Raw genomic sequence first — 27,875 nt, forward strand, 5'->3', positions numbered from 1 at the left:
TGGCGCCTACCGGCCAATCACATTTGCCCACTCGGCAACCGCCAGCAATCCCGCCAATCACCGTGCTCATCGGCATCGGCGTCACGATTGCAATCTGCGCGTTGATTGGTTCCCATTGCACTGATTTAATGTAACTGGGAGTCTTCTCTAATAGTTTCGTGCTCGTGGAGAGTTAGTGGGTTTTTGGAGACTTCTGTTTCTGTTTGTTCAGCTTGTTGTAAGTTTCTCGTTTTGATATCAAGTTTCTGCCTTTTTTTTTTTTCATTCACTACGCCGCGACTACGTTCACGAATCGAATGTTTTACGTTTTGGTTTAATTGGTGAAACACTTTAATTTAAAGAATAATAATAATAATTATTATTATTATTATTACAATACTTTCACTCGTTTTGGAGCCACGTTTGCTGACGTTATGTAAATGCACAATGAGCTCAATTTGGAGAAAACGCAGATATTCTCCATTCAAACGTAATATTTCCCCCAAATCCTGTGATTTGGTGGAAAACTTTATCGGGTGAAACATATGTGTGTTGCACGCAGAGTCGAGGCTCATGGAAGAGCTGCAACTCAGAAAGTATCAGGACATACAGCGGAAAGAGAGGACGGTGGGAACACACGAACAGCAGGGTGGGAAGGCCACATCGAGGGAGACTTGGAGGAAGGAAGGATACGGGGAGAACGAGAACAAATGGAGGGGGAATGGGACGCAGGGGGCGAACACGCTCAATCGCAGAAGTGCCAAGGGGAGCAAGTTATCGTACGCAGGCTGTTGCTGCTGGTTGCATCATTTTCTGGAAGTAGGACTGTGCCGCTGATGCAGTGCCCCTGTTACCAGTAAGCCGGCACTCATTTTGCCAACCTCGGAAGGATGACAGGCTGAGTAAACCCCACCCAGTGTTTATTCAACGGTAGACAGGGGCTCAAACTCAAGACCTAAAGATCTTAAGCGAGCCACCTTAACCATTAAGCCAACACAAGGTTTAATGGAAGGGAAAACTGGGGAAGAAGCAGGAATGGACCAAAAGTAATGTAAAAGGAGGGTGAGAGAGCGGAGAATTAGTTGGTTGGGTGGGGCTTTATTACCCATCTTGATTTTTATCTCGGAACAACCATGGAACAACAGAACAACGGACCCTGTCAATTGATATGTAACTAATTGCATTTTGGACAATTGCCTGCTATGTCAATACGTGTGCTTGTAGACGATCTCGTGACGATCTAGACGAGATGCGTCACGAGCAAGGTGTATGACGTCACTATATTACTTCTCATTGCATCACTGTCTTCAGGTCAGGTTCCATGTGCCATTGAGTGGGATTTGAAATTGGATGCAGTGCTGTCTATTTATTGTCCTCACTGCTGTCAAGTTCATATATTTATTACGTACGCAGCTATGTCAGAATTTCCGACACTCTCCCCCTACCTTCACCAACAAATACCCTCCATATCCTACATACATGCCCTATTTTTGTGCATCCTCTCCTCATTTCTCTCACGTTCCCCTTTCATTAATCCCCTGCTACAATGTGATTGGCAATTACGACGACCTCAAGGCCACTGAGTATTTGCATGTCTGGTTCATTGAGAGGGACACCATGACCGTGTTATCAGCAAGGTTTGTGTACAAATGGATAGCGCTATCTCCATGCTCACGCTGTTTCGCTATGGCATGGCACATGATGTTGTGGTAGAAATGTTAACCTCAATAGTATTCCAAAACTGTGATTGATGTAGAAATTTAAATCATACTGAGTAGGGAGCAATGATTCATCATTCTTACAATTACTGGGTGTCCCCAATAATTTTTTTACAGGAACTCAAATGAGACTTGTATGGTGGTGTATTTCCTCAACCGTATCACCAGTCAACTTAGAATCCTCATTTAGAGCAATATACCAATTACCAATATCAACCTGTTGAAGCCATGGCAAATTCTGTCAACACAAATTCCATGGTTAATTACTTTGAACATTAACTCCATGGCTAATTAACTACACCACTTACTCCATGGCTAATTACCTCCACCAATAACTCCAGGATTAATTACCCATACCACAAACTCCATGGTTAATTATCGACACCACAAACTCCATGGTTAATTATCGACACCACAAACTCCATGGTTAATTACCAGACCACAAACTCCACGGTTAATTACCTACACCACTAACTCCATGGCTAATTACCCACACCACTAACTCCATGGCTAATTACCGATACCACTAACTCTATGGTTAATTACCCACACCACCAACTCCATGGCTAATTAACCACACCACTAACTCCATGGCTAAATACCTACACCACTAACTCCATGGCTAATTACCTACACCACTAACTCCATGGCTGAATACCGATACCAGGAACTCCATGGTTAATTACCTACACCACTAACTCCATGGTTAATTTCCTATATCATGAACTCCATGGTTAATTACCTACACCACTAACTCCATGGCTAATTACCTACGCCACTAACTCCATGGCTAATTACCTACACCACTAACTCCATAGTTAATTACCTATACCACGAACTCCATGGCTAATTACCTACACCACGAACTCCATGGCTAATTACCTACACCACGAACTCCATGGCTGATTACCTACACCACGAACTCCATGGCTGATTTCCTATACCAATAACTCCATGATTAATTACCCATACCACAAACTCCATGATTAATTACCCATACCACAAATTCCACGATTAATTACCTACTAGCCGAAACCCCGTCACAGACGGATTCTGTTCCATGAGCCCAATATGACAGCCAGTGGTGGCTCTTGTAAGAGCCGGATCCCAGTCGATGTACTCCATGTCCTTACCTAATGAGGCCTACAAAACGTCCTTGCACACGACATTTTTGGTGTACACTACTCCTTGTGAAGAAGTCCCCTGATTTCTGCACGTGTCTACTTTGACGTACAAACACCGTGTCAAAACTTCTCAGGTCACAGTACCGAGAAAAACGTGACGTGACCGCTAGGAGGAGCACAAAATTGGTCCTTCAGTATTAATATATAGAAGCTTCAGAGTTGAAGGTTGACTATTGCCACTATGTGCGATGCACTCTTACAGGTACGAAGTTTCTTTCAGTCCAGGTCACAGTACCGAGAAAAAACGTGACGCGACCGCTAGGAGGAGCACAAAATTGGTCCTTCATTATTAATATTGTTGCGGATCCGGGGTGGCGGGATTCTCACCCGGTCCTAGGCGCCACCCTCACCACCACCGTCTCTGGGGTTTAAAACGCCGGCCGGCTCAGCACAGGCCTCGGGTCAAGCGCCTTCAATCGCGATACCAACGTAATCCTTGTACCTTGCCAGTTGGGGAAAAAGAACCCCTGGTTAACCTCCGCCATCGAAGATGGACGGAGGTTACTGTTTTCACCCGTCTGTTTGTTTGTTTGTGAACAGTATTACGGAAAAACTCCTGGACGGATTTCGACGAAACTTGGGGGGGGGGGGGGTTAGGTATGGTTCAAAGATCATGCCATTAGATTTTGGACTTGGTCCAATGTCCAATATGGCCGCAATGGCGGCCATTTTGAAAAAAATATTTGATTTTTTTTTTTTTTGCATTTCTACATGTTTTAAGTGATTTCCAACCCCCCAAAAAAAATTGTCAAAGAAAAAAAAAACAAAAACAAATTTTACACCTTTTTTTTTCAAAAAAATTTCAATTTTTTTTGGGGCATTTCTACATGCCCGTCGATCTCATTTAGTTTATTCAATTGTGGTTCAGTAGAGTCTGATCCGTTTTGACCTACAATTAATAGGATATCAGGTTCACTTAAGTGACCCAGCAGTATTGGTGGCGGAGGTTTTTCACTCTACCGAGTGCTCCCCCTCCAATTACAAACTGCTTTTGTCAGATGCCGAGCGTTTTCTGCCAGTCTGTAACCATTTTTGGTTTTATATGCCAATCGAATGGAGCGTTCCTCGACACGACACAAATTAATCCATAGCGGCAACTTCATACGAATTAACCAGATTTATTGGGGAACCCCGGTGATCACAACACAAGCAAAATTCACGACAATGTTTTTATTAACACTCCTCAACCCGTTCTTAACGAGGGAACCACGGACTACAGGTTTCGAGGGGGTCGCTACCGAGATATGCCTTAAACAACGTGCAGACAAGGACACAGACAGCATGCATGCAAGAAAAGACAGAGTACTTGGTGATGTTTCATGGACGAGAGGACAGTGTCAAAAGCATGAATGTTGCTCGCAACAGGTGGATGCCCACGGATTTGAGCCCCAGCTCGAACGCGCCGCGTGGTGAAATGGAGCTCGTCCTCCTTTTGCCCCTTTCGCACCGCACGCGGTCACCGCACGCTCTGACCCCGAGTAAGGTCGACAATGGGCCTCAGCTGATCTCTCTCACGGTCCAGCATACAAATCCAGGCCTGGCCCGTTCACCAGACAAGGCCCAAATCGAGGTGCCGATCTCCGCAGGCGGATCGCCAAACGTGTCGAGCCGTGAGGTGAGTAAGTACGGAGGCTCCATGGCCAGACGCAGGCTGAACCTGTCGATCACCTCCCCATACGAGTCGATCGTCGACTCGACGTGCAGGCCGCCTCTCCCACTGTCCAAAAGGGCAGACTCGACGTGCAGGCAACCTCTCAAAGCCGACTGCCATTTCTCAAAACTCAACCTTTTCACGAAGCCTTCGTTTCTCTCGCTTCAAAGCCACTCCGAGCACACCTCGAAAACCCAACTGTTGTTTTTCCACACACAATACTCTTTTCTCTGAAGCTTTCATTCACTCACTTCGACACACGAGCACCCTCTCAACCGACTGCAGTTTTGCACGTCTCCAAACTGAAGTTGTTCACGAGGTCTTCGCTTACTCTCCCGTTAGCTCCTTCGACACACGAGCACGCCTTCCTCAGCCACTGCCGAAAACTCCTCCCCTTCGCGTCACTTCCTCTTTTGGCCACACCCTCTTTTCCATCTGGGCGGGGCCTCATCCGGGATGGGGAAGAAGAAGAGGGAGTTCTCGTTCCACCACCGCACAACAATAATATAGCCTCTTATACCTCCCGGCACATATATAACGTCCATTTTACCAAACAACCTAACTATACATGCATTTAATAGGGGATCTGAGCTAATCCTATATTTAGTAGTCCAATAAGGGCCATTTCCGTAACACTACCCCCACCTGTCTCCCGAGGCTCTACGGAGCCTCCATCTGGGGCAGCCCACGGCAATGGCCCTGTCTAACGTACAGCACAGATCTCCCATCTCCTCTAACCCACAACATGGGAAGCACTTAACTCCAAAAATCAGTGTCACAGTAAGATTGGCATATCCCTATCCTAGTGTGTTGGGTCACCAATCTAACAACAAATTCGTACTCTGTGCACACTACTTAACATTCTAATTATGGATTTGAACGGGAGGGCATTCAATTTTACTTTTAACACCACATTTGCATAGGAGCAGGACATTCAAAGGTTCAAAGTTCTTTCATGTGTTCGCTCCTTCATGCCCCCTCCCGGCAGTATCGTCCATTCACCCCTGAGGGTTTCCCGATTTCATGGCCTTATTGGCCTCTCACCAGGTGAGTTCAGTCGGCCCAGTGGCTTAATCTCAGAGTTCTTAGGTTCATTGAGTCCACAAAATGGCACAAATCTTTGGCTGCAACGGCCCACAAAAGCACTTTGGCCTCAATGGCCCACAAAAATGCTTTGGCCCATATGGCCTACTCACAAGCAGCAGCAGGCAACAAGCCCTGCATCGGACAGCAGGTGACACAGCAATGGTGGCACGGTGATATCGATGGTAAGCAAATGCAGTTTGGAGGTGTTCTTGAGGACGCAAGTGGGAGTGATGACCTCAGACCAGGTGAGATATCAGACCAGGTACCTCAGACCGGTACCCTTAACCTTCCTTGCCTGACTTATTTTGGTTAAGTTCTCTTTTTTTTTTTTTCTTCCTTCCTCTTTTTTTTTTCTTTTTCAGACAGGATGGTGTGTTTCTTACTCAACTGTTATCTTTGTGGGTGTGTGCTCATGACATACTGGTGGCCTCTCTGGCACTTGGAGATGGTTACCTAGCCTGGCCCTTGTTAGCAAATTCTCCCATCAACATTACTCATACCAGGTGTCACGCATGAATGGTGCAGAGGAGAGTCCATCGAACCTAACCATTCACTTTTAGCTCTAGACAATGTGACAAACCCTGCTATGGCTAGAATGATCCTAATGACCTATTTTTCCTGACCTGGCACACTGTTCCATTTTATTAAACCGATGCAAGGCCCTTATTTGTCTTTTTCCATTTGGTGGTGCCAGGCATAACTCACTGTCTGGGGAGTGTGACTACTACTAGGCCTCTTTGCCTGCTTCCAATCGGAGGTGGAGGACACTCAGCGACCTCGGGGTTCACCTGAGCATGCTTCTGGTGCTCCAAACAAAGGGTGGCTCTCTCTAGCCCCCATACTGTGCCCTCATAGCACCCATACTGTGCCCTCATAGCACCCATACTGTGCTCTCATAGCACCCATACTGTGCTCTCCTGGCACTGAACCTACTATGCTCTCCTGGCACTGAACCCTACGGTGCTCTCCTGGCACCTCTGACAGCCTTCACCTGCCAGGAACCCCCAAAGCCCTGCTGCTCTATTTCCTGACTCACCAACTTCCCATACCATGTCACACTCCCAGCTAGTATCCCCATACCTTGGCCTGCACCTACCCCTCGCAGTCTGCCTGCAGAATGGAACAGCAGCCAGAATCTATGTCAAATCCTCTAAGTCCCCCTAACCTACACTAACTTGGTTAAGAGACTCCCACCGACAGGGTACGTTGTTCGCACTCACTCTCCTCATTTGCACAATCACGCCATTCACCCAAACACTTTAGTCATTCATTCCACAGTGCCGCACACCCAGCCCACAACACCATCCAACACCTTTCACATTTATGTGAAAACAACACATTCGTCCCTCGGATCCCACTTGGTCATCACATTTAACTAGTACACTTTTTCATCGAACCCCAATCAATTTGTCTCTACGTCCGTCGTCCGCTGGCATCCTCCATACTGCCCTAATCGTTTATTTCCAACAATTTAAACGAGACATCAAAATCTCTTCACCAGTCCCATGGAACCTCTGCATGGTTCTAACCAGGCATTTCAATCTTTCCTCAAACAAGCCACTCTTTGTCATCCACTTGTTTCGGGTGCGTTTAACGTTCTGCCTGTAACGTCTCCACCACTTTTTTTAATAATCACCCAAATCCACTCGTGCCACTCTCATGCCTTCTGTCATCTCTCAATTTGCAAACACTTTCGGTACAATTTCCAATCAAAAATTCCACATCCCCATATGGCCTGCTTCTTTGGCTCATTGGAAGGGGAGTGAGGGAACAAATCCCTCATTTCCCATTACATGACCCCGCCGCCTTTCCGCCACGGCTCAAGGGGGTCACGCCTCAATGGCGGCTGTGATCTACCCCCTCCTTTTCTCCAGGGTTCGCGGAAGTCAGGCAAACCCCAATCGGTGGAACGGCCTCCCCCTCTTCTCCAGGGTTCACGGAAATCAGGTAAACCCCGATCGGTGGAATAGCCTCCCCCTCTTCTCCATGGTTCACGGAAATCAAGTAAACCCCAATCAGTGGAATGGCCTCCCCTTCTTCTCCAGGGTTCACAGAAATCAGGTAAACCCCATTTGGTGGAACGGCCTCCCCCTCTTCTCCATAACTCCCTGAAGACAGATAAGCCCCATTCAGCTAGCCAAACCACTCGTGTGCTCAGAAAGGTCTGAAGACCAAGTGCCGCCTGCCACTCATCTGCACTCCACTCCAAAATTCCTGTGAGGCTGCTAGAGAAATTAAAATCAAATTTCTAAATTGGATTTCTAAAATCCAATCTAAAACTGCTCCTGGATGCATCACCTCCAACTCTGTAAGAACCCATGCAGAGCTATCCATTATGGTTTCCGTCCCCTGCCTCAAGTTCTGTCTTGGTGGCATTTCTATTTCCCCTTGCACCTCAAACCTATTTCCTATGTCACCACTCATTCCATGCTCAGGACTCCCACACACAGCAGGCTGCACACATTCCAAGGTTATGTGTTGACATTCCACACCTTCAACCTTGCCTGTGTACTGACCTACTGCCTCGCACTCCAGGGCTACATTCTCGACCGCCAGGTGAGTACCCACACACACTTCGGCCTCGGCAGCACATACCGGTGCTGTAGTCTGGACTGTGGGCTCACAGCATTCATTCACAGGCACTCCACACACACCTTCAGGGGTCACGCATACGTGCACCCCATCGGACAGAGTCTCTTCATTAACATAAAATTCAATTTATACCATAAGCTCATCGTCCACACCATATATGCATGTACCCATGTACCTGCTTCGTTCCAGAGTCACCTCTGTCCGGTCGCTTCTCTCCAGCAGGTTGCTCATCATCGGTTCACCACACTCCTCTGGGGCTGTCAGCTCCACATGCTGGACCTGCTCAAAATGTATCTCATTCGTCAACAACCCCGTATGCTCCCTCAATGTCTCCTTCACCAGGGTTTGCTCTAATTGTGGTGTCATCCGACGAGTGATGTCAATCAAGTTCCGCACCACTAACATTACTCCCTGTGGTGATGTCACACATCCCATATTATTGTGCTGTTCTACTTCCTGGCTCCATTTTCTTTTCCATTCGAGTTGTTCTTCCTCTCAGCCTTTTGAGTTGTTCGTTATTTTTACGGAGTTTTTCCATCTCCGCGTACTCCAACTTTCCTCCCTCCTTTAGTTGGTCAGTTTCAAATTCGTTTTCTTTTTGTTTTCTATCCCACTGTCTCTCTTGTTCTTCCTTCTCCAATCTCATCGTTTCCTTCAATTGGCTAATTTCCCTTTCCTGCTTCATTTCTTGTTCTTTTTGTTTCTTATCCCACTGTCTCTCATGTTCTTCATTCTCCAATCTCATCGTTTCCTTCAGTTTATTGATCTCCCTTTCCTGCTTCATTCGTTGTTCTTTCACTACTCTTTCTTGTTTCCTCTCCCACCGTCTCTCATGTTCTTCCTTCTCCAATCTCGTCGTTTCTTTCACTTGGTTGATTTCCTTTTCCTGTCTCATTCGTTGTTCCTTCACTACTCTTTCTTGCATCTCATTCTTTAATCTGGCCTTGGCTTCTAACTGTTCGATCTGCACAGTGTGATTCCTTAACGTTTCACTATCCGTTCTCTTTCTTTCCTCCCTTAACATCCTCAGTTCGTTTTGTAATTCCGTCTCTTTGTTTTGGTGTTTCCGTAACTCAGAAGCTTTTTTTTTCTTCTAATTCCTCCCTCATCTCCGCACCTTTTTTGCATGCTTCCCCCTTCATTTCGTCCATTCTCTTACTGAATGCCTTCCTCATCTCCACACCACTTTCCAATGCTTCCCTCCTTTCATCCATTTTCTTACCGTATTCCTTGATAATTTCCAGAAATTCCTCTTTTCTTTCTATCTTCCGTTCTAGGCTTTCTCCTTCCTGATTGCCTGTTCTTACCTCTTCCTTCAGTTGTCGCAATTCCAAATCGTGTTTCCGTTTTTCCATTTCCAGCTTTGTTTTCCATTCTTCTTCCAAGTTCTCTCTATCCCGGAATTACTAATTTGCTCTTCCTCTATTCTTTCGTTCAGTTTGCTCTTCTCTTTTTCCAACTCGTAGGTACTCCACTCTACTTTACTCATTTCTCCCTGTAGTTCTTCGAACTGTTTTAACTTTTCCAACAATTCTTCCTTCCCTTGCTCCAGATATTTCTTTCCTCTTTTTAGCTCGCCTGTTCGAGGAACAGAGAGCTATAGTGATACCGCCGGCGTGAGCGTGAGCGTGAAAATGTTAAATTTTTTGTATTACGGAAAAACTCCTCGACGGATTTCGACGAAACTTGGTGGGGGGGTTAGGTATGGTCCAAGGATCATGCCATGAGATTTTGGACTTGGTCCCCCCCCAAAAGAAATTGTTAGAGAATTTTTTTTGCATTTCTACATGTTTTAAGTGATTTCCAACCCCCCCCCCAAAAAAAAAAATTGAGAGAAAAAAAAATTTTGCAACTTTTTTTTCAACAAAACTTCGATTTCTTTTTTTTTTGCATTTCTCCATGTTTTAAGTGATTTCCAACCCCCCCCCCCGCCCAAAAAAAAATTGAGAAAAAAAAATTTTTCAACAAAATTTCGATTTCTTTTTTTTGCATTTCTACATGTTTTAAGTGATTTCCAACCCCCCCCCCAAAAAAAAAATTGTTAGAGAATTTTTTTTGCATTTTTACATGTTTTAAGTGATTTCCAACCCCCCCAAAAAAAATTGACAAAAATTTTTTTTTTTTGCATTTCTACATGTTTTGAGTGATTTCCAACCCCCACAAAAAAAAATTGTTAGAGAAAAAAATGTTTTTGCAACTTATTTTTTTCAACAAAATTTCGATTTCTTTTTTTTTGCATTTCTACATGTTTTAAGTGATTAGGATTTCGACGAAATTTGGTGGGGGGGGGTTAGGTATGGTCCAAGGATCATGCCATAAGATTTTGGACTTGGTTTCCCCTCCAAAAAAAAAAAAAATTGTTAGAGAAAAAAAAATTAAAAATTGTTAGAGAAAATTTTTTATTTGCATTTCTACATGTTTTTAGTGATTTCCAACCCCCCCCCCCCCCGCCAAAAAAAAAATTGTTAGAGAATTATAAAAAATATAAATTATTACACTCGTCTTAAAAACGATAAATGTATAAACAGGCGAGCATTGGGTGGCTTTGACACCAACTGGTTATTTTCTGTTCTAGGCTTTCTCTTATCTGATTGCCTGATCTTACCTCTTCCTTCAGTTGTTTCAGTTCCAAATCGTGTTCACGTTTTTCCTTTTCTAGCTTTTTTTCCATTCTTCCTCCAACTTCTTCCTATCCTGGGAGATTCTATTCTTTTGGTCAGTTTGCTCTTCTCATATTCCAAATTACGGGTATAGAACACTACTAAATTCTTTTTTCCACATTGTTCGTCAACTCTGTTGGCTACGTCCTCTTTCAGCCACCGAATTCGTTCCCGTATATCGGCCACTTGTTATGACCCACCGTACACATCCTTTTTCTGAATCTCGTCTGCGTGCCGTTGTGCCTCTTCCATTTCAATTTGCAACTCCTTTATATAATCTTCATAACTCCTCACCTCTTCTAAGGCATCCCCCAATTGTGTCTGCAGCTTGCCAATGTTCACGCAGTCGTCCTGCCATGCCTGCCATGGCCCATGCCATGACTACGTGGTCTGAACCGGTGGCTGGGAGCCTCCGCCTCGTGTTGTACCGTTCATTCCACTATAATTAGCCACCTCCCGCATCGTGTCGCGCTAAGGTGGAGCCGTGCCGCCAAAACCCACGGCTCCATTTTCTTTATAATTTGCAAGTTTTTCCTCCGATCCGCTCAAACATAAATTTAAATCAAATTTGGACCGTTTTTTTCCGTAACCAATGTCCGGGGTGCAAAATGCACCACTGGCCCAAATATCCCTCTCCTGACACCAAATGTTGCGGATCCGGAGTGGCGGGATTCTCACCTGGTCCTAGGCGCCACCCTCACCACCACCATCTCCGGGATTTATAAAGCCGGCCGGCTCAACACAGGCCTCGGGTCGCGCGCCTTCAATCGCGATACCAACGTAATCCTTGTACCTTGCCAGTTGGGGAAATAGAGCCCCTGGTTACAGACTGGTTTTGTCAGATGCCGAGCATTTTCTGCCAGTCTGTAACCATTTTTGGTTTTATATGCCAATTGAACGGAGCGTTCCTCGACGTGACACAAATTAATCCATAGCGGCAACTTCATACGAATTGACCAGATTTATTGGGGAACATCGGGGATCAGAACACGAGCAAAATTCACGACTGTTTTTATAAACACTCCTCAACCCGTTCTTAACTAGGGAACCACGGACTACAGGTTTCAAGGGGGTCGCTACCGAGATATGCCTTAAACAACGTGCAGACAAGGACAGACAGCATGCATGCAAGACAAGACGGAGTACTTGGTGATGTTTCATGTACGAGAGGACAGTGTCAAAAGCACGAATATCGCTCGCAACAGGCGGATGTCCACGGATTCGAGCCCCAGCTCGAACGCCCCGCGTGGCGAAATGGAGCTCGTCCTCCTTTTTCCCCCTTCGCACCGCACGCGGTCTCCGCGTGCTCTGACCCTGCATAAGGTCAACAATGGGCCTCAGCTGATCTCTCTCATGGTCCAGCATACAAATCCAGGCCTGGCCCGTTCACCAGCCAAGGCCCAAATCGAGGTCCCGAGCTCCGCAGGCAGATTGCCAGATGTGTCGAGCCGTGAGGTGAGTAAGTACGGAGACTCCGCGGCCAGACGCAGGCTGAACCTGTCGATCACCTCCCCATATGAGTCGATCGTCGACTCGACGTGCAGACTGCCTCTCCCACTGTCCAAAAGGGCAGAGTCGACGTGCAGGCAACCTCTCAAAGCCGACTGCCGTTTCTCAAAACTCAACCTTTTCACGAAGCCTTCGTTTCTCTCGCTTCGAAGCCACTCTGAGTACGCCTCGAAAACCCGCCTGTTGTTTTCCACACACAATACTCTTTTATCCGAAGCCTTCGTTCGCTCGCTTCGACACACGAGCACCCTCTCAACTGATTGCAGTTTTGCACGTCTCCAAACTGAAGTTGTTCACGAGGTCTTCGCTTGCTCTCCTGTTCGCTCCTTCGACACACGAGCACACCTTCCTCAGCGACTGCTGACAAACTCCTCCCCTTCGCGTCACTTCCTCTTTTTGGCCACATCCTCTCATCCAACTGGGCGGGGCCTCATCCGGGATGGGGAAGAAGAGAGAGTTCTCGTTCCACCACCACCACCACCGCACAACAATAATGCAGCCTCTTTCAACTCCCGACACACATATAACATCCATTTTACTAAACAACCTAACGATACATGCATTTAATGGGGGATCTGAGCTAATCCTATATTGAGTAGTCCAATAAGGGCCATTTCCATAACAATATATAGATGCTTCAGAGTTGAAAGTTGACTATTGCCACTATGTGCGATGCACTCTTCCAGGTACGAAGTTTCTATCAGTCGAGGTCACAGTACCGAGAAAAACGTGACGCGACCGCGAGGAGGAGCACAAAATTGGTCCTTCAGGATTAATATATCGAGAGCCGAAACCCCGTCACAGACGGATTCATTTCCATGAGCCCAATATGACAACCAGTGGCGGCTCTTGTAAGAGCCGGATCCCAGTTGATGTATTCCATGGCCTTACCTAATGAGGCCTACAAAACGTCCTTGTACACGACATTTTTTGTGTACACTACTCCTTGTGAAGAAGTCCCCTGATTTGTACACAGTGTCAAAACTTCTCAGGTCACAGTACTGAGAAAAATTGACGCGACCGCTAGGAGGAGCACAAAATTGGTCCTTCAGTATTAATATATAGACACCACGAACTCCATGGCTAATTATCTACACCATGAACACCATGATTAATTACCTACACCACAAACTCCATGGCTAATTACCTACACCACTAACTCTATGATTTTGAGTAGCTGGTCTGAAGTTGCAGCTCGAACCTTATGTTCTCGGTCTTTGAGATCCCAATCAGCAAGTGCAGCAGAAACGTCTCAACAGTCAAAGCAAATCAGAAGAAGGTATTTGTTTTAATCACTCTATCTCATTCAATCCCAACCAAGGTAATAAGCTCTTCCTGTTGAGTAAAAACCCGTGCCGTGTTGTATTTCTGACATTCCTCAATGAGTCGTACTCCATAAGGTACTCCAGTCGTACTCCATGTAAGGCACTTGCTGTTATCAGGCCATTACCTGCGTGGGGTTGAGTGCTTTTGAAACTGATCTTGGGAACTTAGCAATGATTGATGTCATATTGGAACTTTTGAACTTTGTGTTTCATTCCGCTGAGCATTTAATGAATCGCCCGTATGTCATTATGTCCGAATTAACAGGTTATTGAGAAAACGATGCTTGCAGCTCGTGTTCTTATGTTGGGCGCTGGTTTCCTTCTGGCCATTGCGGCTGCCGCGGTCGCTAAGCCCAATTCTCCTGACGAGCGCGTCCTTCAGGAGAAGCCTCTCAGTGACAAATCACATGATGACCACACGGACTTTGGTTATGACCACGATGCGTTCCTGGGTGGCAAGCAGGCGGAGGATTTCGACAAGCTGAGCCCAGAGGAAAGCAAAACCAGACTCAGGTGCATCGGCGTTTGGCGTTGGGATAACTTAAGGAAAAAAAATAATCAATTCACCACTGTTTACTGATTACCTTGGTTGCTGAGTAATTTGTCACAGTAATCTGAGTAATGTAATGGGCGGTGTTTGTTCTTTGCTGCTGTATATTTGGAGAAAAAAATCCGACGCTATGAGACCATCAATCATCTCCGAGGTAAGCACTGGGCCTCAAATTTGTAGATCTCATCTGTGTCAAGGTGTTCAAAGCTCGAACAAAGCTGAGCTTCTCACAATTGTTATTCTTAATAGATCATAAACGAACGTTGGAAATTAATTAAATAACATGTCGATGGATGGACAAATGGACGGGTCGATCCGATGTGTGTGTGTGTGTGTGTGTGTGTGTGTGTGTGTGTGTGATTGGCTGGAGGGATCTAACCCCTCAGAAAGAGGGGGCACTCTGGCTGTCACTTCCCCAGGCACTCTGGGTAACAGCAACATCACAACAATGCTGCCACTTTTTTCACCGCACACCAGGGCAATTCTTCAGGAGGAATTTCCTCCTCCTCATGGATGCCAACCCGTGGGGATTGTCCGTGCTCTTAACTTTTTAAATGCTGAACTTCAAGCAAGGAAGCAGCACGTACCATTTTTAAGGTCGTTGGTATGACTCGGTCGGGGTTTGAACCACCGACCTCCCAGACTCAGAGCGGACGCTCGAACGATTACGCCACAGAGTCGGGTTATTATTCTACTTTCATTGTCCAATTATCACAATTATCCAATTTTCACCATGCACATGTCCTGCTGGCCACGTATTTAACTCTACAATCTACAATAGCTCTACAAGCGTATTTAGCCCTCAGAGTAGTCTACACATGACTCTGCCCCATATCCCACCCCAAACTTTATCAAAATTACCGATGAGGCCTCTTTCATAAGTATATGAACATGCTGGCCGACCTGTTTCAAGGATACAGCATATTAACAGCTAGCTTGTTGTTTTTGAGGTAAAACTGGGATAATCTCTCAGATTCATTGAGAGTCGAATGAAAAACCAATTTGCCAAATCCCTACGAGAGCACCCTTGGATGTTATGGAGATCGTCATTTCACCTGACATAATGACACTCATGTCTGAAAGGACACCACTCAAATCAATTCCCAAAACCAAAGCGGACGGCCATTTGTCAAGAGGCAATCGTGGAGCGACGCGGCGACACTACAGATCGGAATAATTATACTGCAGTGCAAAACACTTCCACTCCATATTACTCAACCATTACTCAACTCCATCAGCACAGTATACAGGGTGGCCTGAAAGTCAGGAGCAACAGGATTAATATTGTCTAAAGTAAACTCAAAGGAAGAATTTGATGTGAATGCATTGAATGGATATGCCTCTGCCAGAGTTGTAACGTCAACCCACTGTTACATTTGATCTCACCTAAAAGTCACATGAAAAATTAAAGGTCCAAGGGAGAGTGTGAGAGAGACAGAGACACAGACAGACAGAGACACAGACAGACAGAGACACAGACAGACAGACAGACAGAGACAGAGAGAGACAGACAGACAGACAGACAGACAGACAGACAGACAGACATACAGTTAAGTAGAAGCGGGAAATCAGATGCTTCTAACTCTAGTTATGGTCTACAAAATGATTTTCAAAGGGCGCATGACCTTTGACCTGTTGAACCCAAAATTGAATCAATCCATCTTTGGATGACAGTGCACACCCGTACCAAGTTTGGTCAAAATCCCTTTTATGGTTAACAAGTTATTGCAGTAACTAAAATCTGCTACTTTTAGCAAAAGGTCACATGACCTTTGACCCTTTCAACGAAAAATCGAATCAGTTCATCTTTACATCGTAATACACCTTTGTACCAAATTTGGTAAAAAGAAAATCCCTTCAGTGGTAACAAGTCATTGTGGTGACGAAAAATTATCATGCACGTTCGGACCCATGGACAGATAGCCCACAAACAATGCCTCCAGCGGCAGAGGCATAAAAACACATGCAAACTCCCAAATATATTGTTATTTTTAAAAGGCTCGTAATAGTACACACACACACACACACACACACACACACACACACACACACACACACACACACACACACACACACACACACACACACACACACACACACACACACACACACTGCAGGACTGTTAGACGAGACAGAGACATTGAGCTCTGGGAAAGTGCTGTCACTTCCTAGGGAACTCTGGGTATCAGCGATGCCACAACAAGGGCGCTGCCTTCCGAACCGCACTTCGTGGGGCATTTTCTAAGGAGGAATTTCCTGCTTCCCATTGGGGGGGGGAGGGGGTAGGGGGTAGGCGGTTTACCCAGTGCTGTCCGGCTGGGTGAGCTTTTCCCGGCTTTGGTTTCTGGGCATGTTGGACATTGAAAGGAGTTATTGGCCTCATGGTGGTTACCTTTTCCCTGCAGGCTGGCGACAGCATTGCCTGATCCCAAATCCCAATATACATTTTATAGCGGCCTTTGGTGGCCTCAAAACGGACATCAAGACCAACGTGTGGTAGCTTAAAACTTTGCCCAGGTTCTGAAGTACCTCCACTCAACCACACAAAGAAACAGACAAACACTCAACCTTTTCAATGCACAACATATGCTGGGACCCCTATGCAGTTCTTTATTTGGCAGTGCTGGGTATTCCACATCAATTGGGTCACCTGATCGAGATCAGGTTATTTAGACTTGAGTCAGCAATCAAGAAGATTGATGTTTAAAGCTGCAGGAAAAATTAACCTGAGTGCAACACAGCAATGATGGGCCAAATGGCCTCATTTCCTTTTATGGTCAGTTTCTTGATTTTTGAGATGTACAAACACACACATACATACATACATACATACATACATACATACATACATACAGAGAATGCCTTGCAGGGGGGACAGGGACAGGGGGTTGTATCCATGACGTGACCCTGGGTACCCCCAGCACGTATGCAAAATCTGGTGGAGATTGGTCCAGCCGTTTTCTTTCTATGATTTTTCAGACTTGCACAAACAAACATGCAAACACTGAAACATTTTTTACAAGATGATATTTAAAATAATATACAAGGTAAAAATTAATTATTGCAGCCCAACCACCAAAATTCGATCTGACTCCTGACTTTTGGCTACCCTGTAGAACAGAACAGGCTGTAGAACAGATGTAGAACAGATGTAGAACAGGCTGTGCTTTAAACAAGTGTGCCAAATCCATGACCACACAGAGAATCATTGCTCGGTGTTATGCTTCGCCATCACTTTATATAAGCTTGGTGTTGGCTTAACGGTTCGGGAAGCTGGCTTAAGATGTTAGCGTCTTGAGTTCAAGCCCCTTGTATTACTGTTGAATTAACACCAGGCGGGTTGATTCAGCCTGCCATCCGTTCAAAGTTGGTGAAATGAGTAAAACTGGTAACGGGGTGGGGGGGGGGCATTGCATCAACAGCACAGCCATGCCCGCGGGGGAATGATGCAGCCAAGCAGCCACGGGCTATATCCGAATAAATAAATAATTGGTTTACACGCATCTTTCATGTGCACATTTGTGTTTTTTTTTTTTTAAATTATAACCCAATTCCTAGAAAATCAGTGAAACTTTTTATCAGATTGCAGGTCTTAACATAAGTATCAGTAATGGATTACAGTTATTAATTTTCAATAACCTCATTACAGGATCATGTTGCTGTGTTTGATTAACTCTGTAAGATGGAAAATAAATAATCATCGCTGATTATTTTAAAAATTGCAATTAGTACGCATGCTGTAGCTGGTAGAAAGCCCGGAGTTGGATTTCAACTTTTAATCGACATGCCATTGTTTTGTAATAATTATCTCATGGCACTGTGTCTGGTTTTCATGGGAACAGCATGATTGTGGACAAGGTCGACAGTGATGGAGATGGCTACGTGACGGTGGAAGAGCTACGTGCTTGGATTCAGCACACGCAGCGTCGATGGGTGTACGAGTACGCAGACAAGCACTGGAAAGACTCCGACAACAGTGGAAAGATGTCGTGGGAAGAATACCGGAACGCCACGTTTGGTTCCCTAGCTTGTAAGGAAGGCCTCCACCGTGCTTTTCCCTGCTCAGGAATTTATTACAGTTTGATTAAATGGTCTGTGTTTGAATACAAGACTTTGTCAAGAAGAATGAGTCAACATCGTAGAGCGTACGTGCGTGCGTGCGTGCGTGTTTGGTATGATGGAAGAGAAAAATAAGTTGTTTTAATTACTTTTTTTATTTTCTGAGATTGAAATCTTTCTGTATGTAGCTTAATGGAAAACAAGGTGTGAGAGTGTGTCGGGGGGAGTGGGAGTGTTGAGAAAAATAATGGTAAGGATGAATATGGGAGGAGAGAGAAAATCGTGTGGAATGTGATAGGGGTCCAGAGGAGGAGAGAGGATAATGATGTGTGTAATGTACAGTTTGGGAGGGAGGAGACACGGGGTTGGGTCAGGGGGTTATAGGATGTGATTTGAAAATTATTGTAGTGATGAAGCTCACTTCCATTTATAAGCAATCATATAGTCCATCTGATGTAAAGTCTTTCCTCTGACCATCAGTTTGGCTTCTGTCTCAATCACTCAACTCTGGACATGCTGCTGCTCCTCTCTCATCAATGGGAAAAGACTCGATCTCAATCAAGAGGTTAGGACCCTATCGTCTGGCATCCTGCTTTGCTTTCGAAGCTCTCTGCCTGTGCAGTCAATGCATCGCTACCAATGAAGCCCTCCCCTCTTCTCTTCCGGTGGAGGCCGGAGTGCCCAGAAGGCAGTCTTGGACTCAGTCTTGTCCTCATTGACATCATTGATGCTCTGGAAAACCCTCTCTTGTTTTTTCCAGACGATTCCATATTGTCTCATGCAGTACCCCGATCACACTGAAAGGCAGACAACAGTTGCATCACTCTTTGTTGATTTTAAATTTTTATAAGATGCTTGCTTGTCTGATAAAGGGAACAGTTTTTTTTCAATCCTGGCAAATCTTGGAGTCTCACGCTGTCACTCTGGAACAATTGCCAAATGAACCAACTTTATTTCCTTGGTCAGCCACTGGAAGAGGTTCAGTTCTAGAACAACTTGCCCTCACCTTCTGCTATTACTGCTCCTGGGTTGACCATATAGCAAAGCTGGCTTCCAAAGTCGGTTATCGACTAGGCAGTCTTGGTTATTCAAAGCAATTAAAATCATAATTGCTCAAAGCCGCCAAGGCCTTTATCCGTCGCTCTTGAGTACAGTGCTTTCTTGTGAGCTGGTGCCACAGCATCACATCTCTCTCACAGATTTTGTGGAATCTTAACATCGTTGGAATCTCCTGCAATGTCGAGGCCGAATCATAAGGGCTGTTCTCATATCACCGACAAGTCAGAGGCCTGTGATTACCACCTCTCCTCTGGTCTGGCTCTCTCTCTCTCAGCTCTCCAACCCTCCCTTTCAACTCCAGTATGAACACTCCTTCTCAGTTAAACTACCAAACTCTAGTCTTTCTACTCCTCCATTCTTCCATTTGTGGGACAACCTTCCTGAGGTTATTGTGTTTCCTCTCCTCCTGGGGCCCCAATATCAGTTTGTTGCCTTTTTACCCCTTGTTTCTTCACTCTTCCCTAAGCCTAGATTTTGCATACAAAACGTGGTCACAAAGCTTGGTTAAGTGTTTATGCTTTGTTACTTAAAAAAAAAAGCATAACTGTATTTTGGTTTGATCAAAATAAAAATAATCAATACCTTTTCTTCTTTTCGTCCCCCTCCTTCCCTGTTTTACAATACTCAAACAGTTGATTCAAGTCCAACTTCAGGCTATGACTATAAACGCATGGTTGGCCGTGATGAGCGGCGGTTCAAAGGGGCTGATCAAAACGGGGATGGTGAACTTGAAAAAGAGGAGTTTGTTGCATTTACACACCCAGAGGAGTTTGAACACATGAAAGACCTCATTCTCACGGTGAGCCTATTACCTCATGCTCATGGTGATGGGGTCTCTGCCATCCTGGCTTTGCGGTCACAGTTTTCGTAACAGTTTGATCCCTCATTGTCGATGGGTTGTTTGTGTCGAGTTTGTAGATGGCTTTATCATACTAAGTTACGCCATTTGGTGTCTGTCTGACCGCGATGCATTCAGTTTTGTTACTTAACCAAGCTCAACCAAACGTGCCAGGGGGGCTTAGGGCCATACGACGGAAGTTGTAGTGACTTCATTTCCCTCTCTCCCCCATGGGATTTACCTATTTGGCCAAACGCCGTGTGAAGGTGTACACTGTACAGGTAGCTAATCGTGGCGTTTCATGGGGCACACCTACCAGAAGTAAAGATGATTATAACCACAAACTATTCAGTCTATTGCCGTCCAACATTCTTCTTAAACAGCCTCTAATGTTGTTTAACACTGGACCAATAAATTTGGAGGAAACACGATGTGCTTGAGGGCATTCTATGCTTATCACATCCCCCACAGACTAACCGACCAGAGCCGCCACAACCAACTCGGCATCGAGGTAGACCGCAATGATAATTAGCTAATAAAAATGCTTTCTATGCATGAATGATGTATCCCATTGCCTGTCTGATTTTTCTAGCCATTGTATTAAATGTGGAATGAATATGGATTGTTTATAACTTGTGTCTAAGTCCTCGGCACTATTACGGCTCGATTCTATTCCACACATAACCCCATTCCGACTTGTCGCTGGCATTGTGTAATACTCATCCGAGGTAAATTTTGAGAAAACTGGATGTCTACATATGAGGTGCCGTGAGGAGTGATGTAAGGGACACATCGGCCATTTTGGAGTTAATGCCATATAGCACTATTTTAACCCTTACACTATCATCCGAGCCGATCATCATCATATCATTAAAAAAATGTCACTTACATCACTCCTCCTCGCGGGGCCTCATATGTACCTACACACGGGTGGTGTAAATAGGCTAAGAGTTGCTGGTCCGCACACCTCTCGGAAGTAAGAAAAAGATTATAACCACAAATTCATCGGTCAGTTCCATCCGATGATAATGGCACAATGATCATGTTTATGTTATTAAAAAAAAATTAATAGTAATAATAACATGGCCAAATCTAAAGCATTATTGGCTAAGCGAGTGTGAAAATACAATCAATGCACAAAGCATGAAATCCAAAACTCAACGGCGCACATACACGTACACGTACACATGACCCTCCACCCTCCTTCCGGTCACTCCCATAGGGAGCGAGTGTGTCTAGTAGTTATGAAAAATACTTGTCACACTTTGTTTTTGCCTACAGGAAACGATGGAGGACATAGACAAAAATCAAGATGGATTCATTAGTGTAGATGAGTACCTCGGTAAATCTTCACACCACAATGCCATTTTGTGCATTCCCACATTAAACTTCCCACATTTATACACCTCACTGCATTCTGACCCTCTTTTCCTGAACCTCATCTTGTCTACCTTCATGAATCCTGGCCATCCGTAACAAAACACTTTTTCAGAGAATAAAATCAAATTCATTTACAGATTGCAATCACTGGCCTTTTTGCCGGAAAACCATGGAACACCTAAAGCAGAATGGAAGGGAGCAAATTGGAAAGGGAGAAATGCCAACAGCAGAGTACAAGTGAGAGTGTGATCAAGGGGATACGGACACATGGGGGTGGACAAGCTGAATGAAACACAGCAAGACGAGGAAGGGGACATTGGGGATGAAACAGAAAAGGAACAAACTAACTGACGACGAACAAAACAAAATAAAAAAGATGAGGGAAGGGGGGAAAAAAACCACAATAACCTGGAAAGTGAGAGTGCTTGGGAATGAGGTAATTTAGGGTAGACTAGATCATGAGTATGGATGGGGGATGACCTGAGGTAGTGGTTAACAGCTGCTTGAAGCTTTTGGAGGGAAGAATGGGACTGAACAGACGAGGGAAGTTGATTCCACAGGCGAGAGAAAATAGGACCAAATGAGTGAAGGTGAGCAATGAGCCTGGATTTTGGTAGTTTAATCAGGAGAGGGTTACTGGCAGATGGTGTGCACCCTGCAGAAACCTACGAGGGACAGAACCAAGAGAGGGCAGAAGGTGCAAGAGGGACAAAAATGATGTGGTAGAATACACAGAGGCCACCAACCTATCTGCAATTTGAAAGTAACAGGCCGAGACACTCGGCTTTGTTGTGAGAGATCCCAATGGTTTTGAGGGCCTTGCTTTCAACTTCACCAAGAATACAAGGGGTGAGGCAAGGGCACCAGCCAAACTGGGAGAGCAGTACTCCGTGAAGCTGCAAATTAAATCCTAATTCTTTTGATTCTCAGTTGTATAAGTATTCAAACCCTCTTCCTAATGAACCCAAAATCACTTCAGGAGCAAATTATTTGTTTGAAAGGTTACAAAATAAGTGTAATAGGTTTCAACTGTATGTAATCAGTGGTTTAACTTAAAAATTAAGCTTACCCACTCTTATCTATGGAGTTTGAAGGTGCAACTAACTTGGTCAACCAACAAGGTAAACATGAAGACCAAGGAGTTTTTCAAAGAAGTCAGACATAAAGTGGTGGAGAAACACAGTTCAGGAGAGGGTTATAAGATTTCAAAGTCACTCATTATCCCTTTGAGTCCGGTGAAATCCATCATTAAGAAGTGGAAGAAAATCCAATCTCCATTATCAAGCATGGTGGTGGCAGCATCATGCTATGGAGCTGCTTTTCATCAGCAGGGACTGGCAAGCTTGTCAGGATAGAAGGGACAATGGACGGTGCAAAGCACAGGAGAATCCTTAATGAAAACCTACTCGAGTCAGTTATGAATCTGAAACTGGGTAGGAGATTCACATTTCAGCAGGACAATGATCCAAAACACAAAGCTAAGCCCACACTGGAGTGGCTGAATAAGAAGAAAATAAATGTTCTTGAGTGGCCCAGTCAAAGTCCTGACTTGAACATTTATGGTGAGACTTGAAGATTGCAGTCCATCAACGATCCCCATCAAACTTGGCAGAACGAGAGCAATTTTCACATGAAGAATGGGCAAATATTTCTCCATCTCAATGTGTAAAGCTGGTGTAGGGACCCTACCCAAAAACACTCATAGCAGTCATTGCTGAAAAAGGTGTTTCCAACAAATACTGACCAAAGGGGCTCAATACTTTTACAACCAGTGGATTTTGACTTGTACATGTTTTTTGCAGGTATTCCTGACATGTAATCTCTTTCAACTATAACAGTGTTTCGTTTGATCTCTTCAGTTAGGAATAAAAAAGTTAATTTGGAAAGATTGTTTCTACATAACCCATCTAAATGTGGCATTTTTGGTAGGGGATGAACACTTTTGCAGGCCACAGTATGTCCAGAGAGACAGCCATGATCTCAGTCTGAGACTGTTGGGAGAGTTGAAGCAGCATGTCCAAGGTAGAATGATCAGGTCTAAAATGGGACTGATGAATTCAACTAATCTTTTTTTTTTCGGACAAATAATTTAAAGATAATTAATTCAGCATCAACCTCGATGACGACTGCCTCATCATTTTTTTCTTCACCAACTCACACACTAATCAAATTTCAATCAATGCTCCCCCCCCCCTTTATATATACATGATTTATATCTACAGGTGACATGTACGAGCCACTAGAAGGTGAATCGGAGCCAGATTGGGTGAAAACAGAACGAGAGCATTTTGTTAAGTTTCGGGATGAAAACCAGGATGGAAAGATGGATCGGCAGGAGATGCGTGCATGGATTATGCCCGCTGGTTATGACCATGTCCAGGCCGAGGCAAAACACTTGGTTATGGAGTCAGACAAGGATAAGGTGAGGAGACATAAGGCACTGGTGTGTACTTGTGCATCTCACTCACTCTGCAGCTGGTTTTTATTGGGGGGTTTTTTTCAATCGTGAATGAAAATAAAATGTTGAAGGAATCGGAGCATAATTATGTGTAAAGGGGGGTGGGGAGAGGCAGATGAAGAAGGTGATGGTGAGCATACAAGGTATCGTTTTGGGAGTATAATAAGTCGCACTGTGATGGGGCTTGACTCGGCCCGGTAATAGAAATGGTGACCATTCATATTTTATTTCCAAGAATGAGGCTCATGGAAGTGTGAGGTGACAGAGGGTGTGAACTGGCATTGGGGAAACTGTTGAACACAATAAGCAAAGGAATGAACAAACAAGAAGAGAACAACCTGCAAGTAAGCTTGTATATTTAGTCGGGTAATTTGGAGTAAAAAGGATTGTGGGTAACGATGGGGGTGATATTCTTGATGAGGATTTACATTGTTGAGATTTCTAATTTCTTTTATTCTGGCAGGATGACAAGCTTACCAAGGAGGAGATCCTGGAGAACTGGAGCATGTTCGTAGGCAGTCAGGCCACAAACTACGGCGACGATCTCACGAGGAAGCACGAGGAACTTTGAGAGCTCTGCATTTGCCAAATACCATGCTTTGTGAGATACTATCCAAGAAAACTGTCTTTAGTTTGGGTTTAAAAAGTATAGAGTTCTGACAATCTCCACAATAATTCTGTGCCTTTGGTTACAAACAGCCTTTCATGCCCTGAAATGAAATTGTACATGCATTAATGTCAACAAGCTAGGCAGGGATGTACAAAATTGTCACAATGGCTTCGGCAGATCTCTCGAGGAAGATGTGCCAGACATTGTAATGATCTTGATGACATATTCAAGCAGGAAGATGTATGTCTGAGTGTAAGATCCATTCCATACAGATGATGTATATATATATATATATATATATATATATATATATATATATATATATATATATATATATATATATTTCAGGGCATGTTGAAAAGTAATGCCTCCTATTCTTTTTCTCCAAAACGGGTAAAGATGATCGAATGAAACAAAGCGCAGCTCGCACATTAGCGCTGCCCACAGATAGGGATGAAGTTTTGTGATTCTGACACTATGTTCCAGTGCTACATCAGTCAAGATCGCAGAGGGTAGCACAATGTTGTCAGTGCTGTGAATCTCTGGAGATGAGAGTTATGATGACCGATTGAAGATGAGTTGAAATGACTGGAGATGACAGTTGGGAGCACCATTACGATTCTGAGAGTAAGAGATGCTCAACGGAGGTACCGCCACAAATGGTCATCAAGCCCGACTTGGCTCCGCCAGATATTCATCTCTTCCCCAACCTTAAGGAACACCTTCAAGAAGAAGATTTTTCTTCCGACGATGATGTCAAGGCCACTGTGAAGTGCTGGTTAAGTCAGCAAGATGCACAGTTCTGTTGTAACGGCATCACAAAACCACTTGAACATTGGCAGAAATGTGTGCAACACATTGGTGATTACGTTGAGAAATAAATACACACCATGGTAGAATAAAGACTGATGTCAGTATCTGTTTTATTTGATTATATTTCCTGTTTTGGAGAAAAAGAATAAGAGGAACTACTTTTCAACACACCCTCGTGGTTTTACCGCGGTTGGGGTTGGGATGCCAAGTTTGTGTCAATTTTTTTTTTCCTTGATTTAAAAAAAAATTGTTCCCGACAATGATGATCGTGATTTGTGCCAGTGTTAGAAAATGAGAATTATTAATATTTGTAATTTCTTTCATAGAAATAGTCCTTGATATATCCTGTTTGACCTTAGAGGAAATCAACATATGCAAAGGAGTGAGGTGATGGATGGAGTGTGTGCGAAATTGAGCAAAGGTAAATCAGAGAAAAGGTAGTGAGAAATTGAGTCGCGAAGAAGGGGGAAGAGGAGTGCATGGAACATGCAAGAGGAGAAGGCGGCGGGTTGGGGGCAGGGGGAGTCAAATTATCCCCCCCTTTTGTGTATGTATGAGTATTTTGGCCCCTTATGACATGTTGTTCAACCCTTATCCATGACATACGGGTTGTTTGTCTTATTGTCGGTTGTGTACTAGTGTTGTTCAGCTGTAGTGAAAACAGCCAATGCAAACCTGCAACATGTAACTCGAGCATCTGATGAAGATGGCTCGAATGTAAGAATTATAATAAAGGTCGGCACCGTTCATTGAATGCAGCAGCCGTTGATTTCCATAGAAGTCTGAGTTTTACACCTATACCTTGCAATGACATTGTGCTTGTCAACAGAACACGTTTTGCCTTCTCTTCAAATCTTAATTAGAACAAGTCAAGTCACTCTTCATTTCTCATCTTGCACCTTTGATCAGTGATCTTAATACTCTCACCTTTTCCATGTGCTGCTTATGCTGTCACGCTTAAAGTCTTTTTGTGTTCATTTCCTGCCCTATGTCACATTGTCATCGTGCATCACTTGCAATGCAGAAACGCTGCATATCTGGATTGTCTTCATCTACTGTCATCATTTGTGTCCTTTTATAGCATTGGCCAAGAGCCCATGAGTTACTTTGTGTCCCCTTATTAAGCATGCTTTGTGAGAATACTGCTGTGTTGACGTCATGTCATGTAAAGTAAGACTTGGAAAGGAATGATCTTTGAAGTGATTCATTTAGGGTTTATTGGGTGGTGTTACCTTTTCATCGGTAGCATTTTAGTGCCCATCCCAAGTGGCCTTGAGGGCAATGAGTGTCAACCACAGAGTCACTCATTGTGAGTGGTAGTGCTCAGGTTTAAGTCGAACCATCTTGCTTATATATTGTGTACATGCCAAAGCTTTCATGAATGATGGTGAAGGTGCTACCTTGAGACATTCCAAGTACTGTGGACATCTTGATGCAGCGATCCTCCATGATTTGTGGCCGTACCTGGGTGACATTTTGTTGGTTGGTTGTATCGACCAGCCATCCTGACTTGGGCTCAACTTCAAGGGACCTATCTCCACACTTAAAGCCAGCAGCCTATTTGGTTGCTCCAGTTTTGAAGGCACACCGTGGCCATATACGACACTCAGGCGTTTGTGGATTTATTTGGAGCTGTCACCTTCCTTGTTTAAAAACAAAGATGACACATCGATTGTCAATTTTAACAATATTGAGAAGTGTATGGCATAACAGACTTCTAGATTCCACTGTGAAATACCAAAAAGTCTGTTTTCTGAAAGTAATCACATATAAGAAGCACACATGCAGGTTCTCCTTTCGGTAGTTTGAGCATTGATGGGTGATTGTGTGCATGTGTATGGAGTGCTGTTGGTGGGGGTGTTGTTTGGGGTGTTGTGTGGTTGTGTCACCCCCTTGTCAAGGGGTGTTGTGTGGTTGATGTGTTTGTTTTAACCAAGCCCATATCCCCTCCCCTGAGTGCGGGGCGGGGGTGGGGGGGCAAAAATACAAAAACTTAAATAAAAAAAAACATAAAAACTAAAAATAAAAAACCCACAAAAACACTTTAAAAAAAATAATAAATTTTGCATTCTCTTCTTTTGATCTTGTGTTGATAAATTCGTGTGGTGTTGATGTCGCACAGGCATGATGGGCTGAATGGCCTCCACCTGTGTCTGATTTCGTTGTTTGTATAATGAGCAAAGGGTACAAGAGAAAACCCATGAGTTTGTACAATGTTTTGAGCACCTCTTGCATCTTTGAGTAAAAATAGAATCTGCCAACTTTATCTTCATGTTGTTATCACTGCAGGACTGGAGATTTAACCTTTTAACTTTTATCGTTAGCTGATATACCTTTCAAGTTAGCAGCCCTCCTCACCCCACCCTCTTCCTTCTTACTCTTACTTTCTCCTTTCCCCTCCTTA

The 27,875-nt window shown here is 44.3% G+C and overlaps 1 protein-coding gene across 2 annotated transcripts; it reads left to right on the forward strand.

Moving 5' to 3' along the window:
- Nucleotides 1–61: 61 nt before the first annotated feature.
- LOC147029766 (calumenin-B-like) lies at nucleotides 62–26,218 on the forward strand. Of its 2 annotated transcripts, XM_085873091.1 has the most exons (7): nucleotides 62–217; nucleotides 13,970–14,217; nucleotides 18,097–18,284; nucleotides 20,005–20,171; nucleotides 21,492–21,552; nucleotides 23,813–24,012; nucleotides 24,512–26,218. In XM_085873091.1, exons 2-7 carry the CDS (start codon nucleotides 13,985–13,987, stop codon nucleotides 24,617–24,619), a joined length of 957 nt encoding a protein of 318 aa, XP_085729217.1. In that variant the 5' UTR covers nucleotides 62–217; nucleotides 13,970–13,984; the 3' UTR covers nucleotides 24,620–26,218. The 2 variants fall into 2 exon arrangements, with proteins under 2 accessions (XP_085729217.1, XP_085729218.1); XM_085873092.1 differs by lacking the exon at nucleotides 13,970–14,217 and having other exon boundaries at nucleotides 199–217.
- Nucleotides 26,219–27,875: the final 1,657 nt, after the last annotated feature.

The sequence above is a fragment of the Eptatretus burgeri genome, chromosome 3 (assembly GCF_056783735.1).
Source record: "Eptatretus burgeri isolate ZD-2024b chromosome 3, Ebu_testis_v1, whole genome shotgun sequence".
In the NCBI taxonomy this organism is placed as follows: domain Eukaryota; kingdom Metazoa; phylum Chordata; class Myxini; order Myxiniformes; family Myxinidae; genus Eptatretus; species Eptatretus burgeri.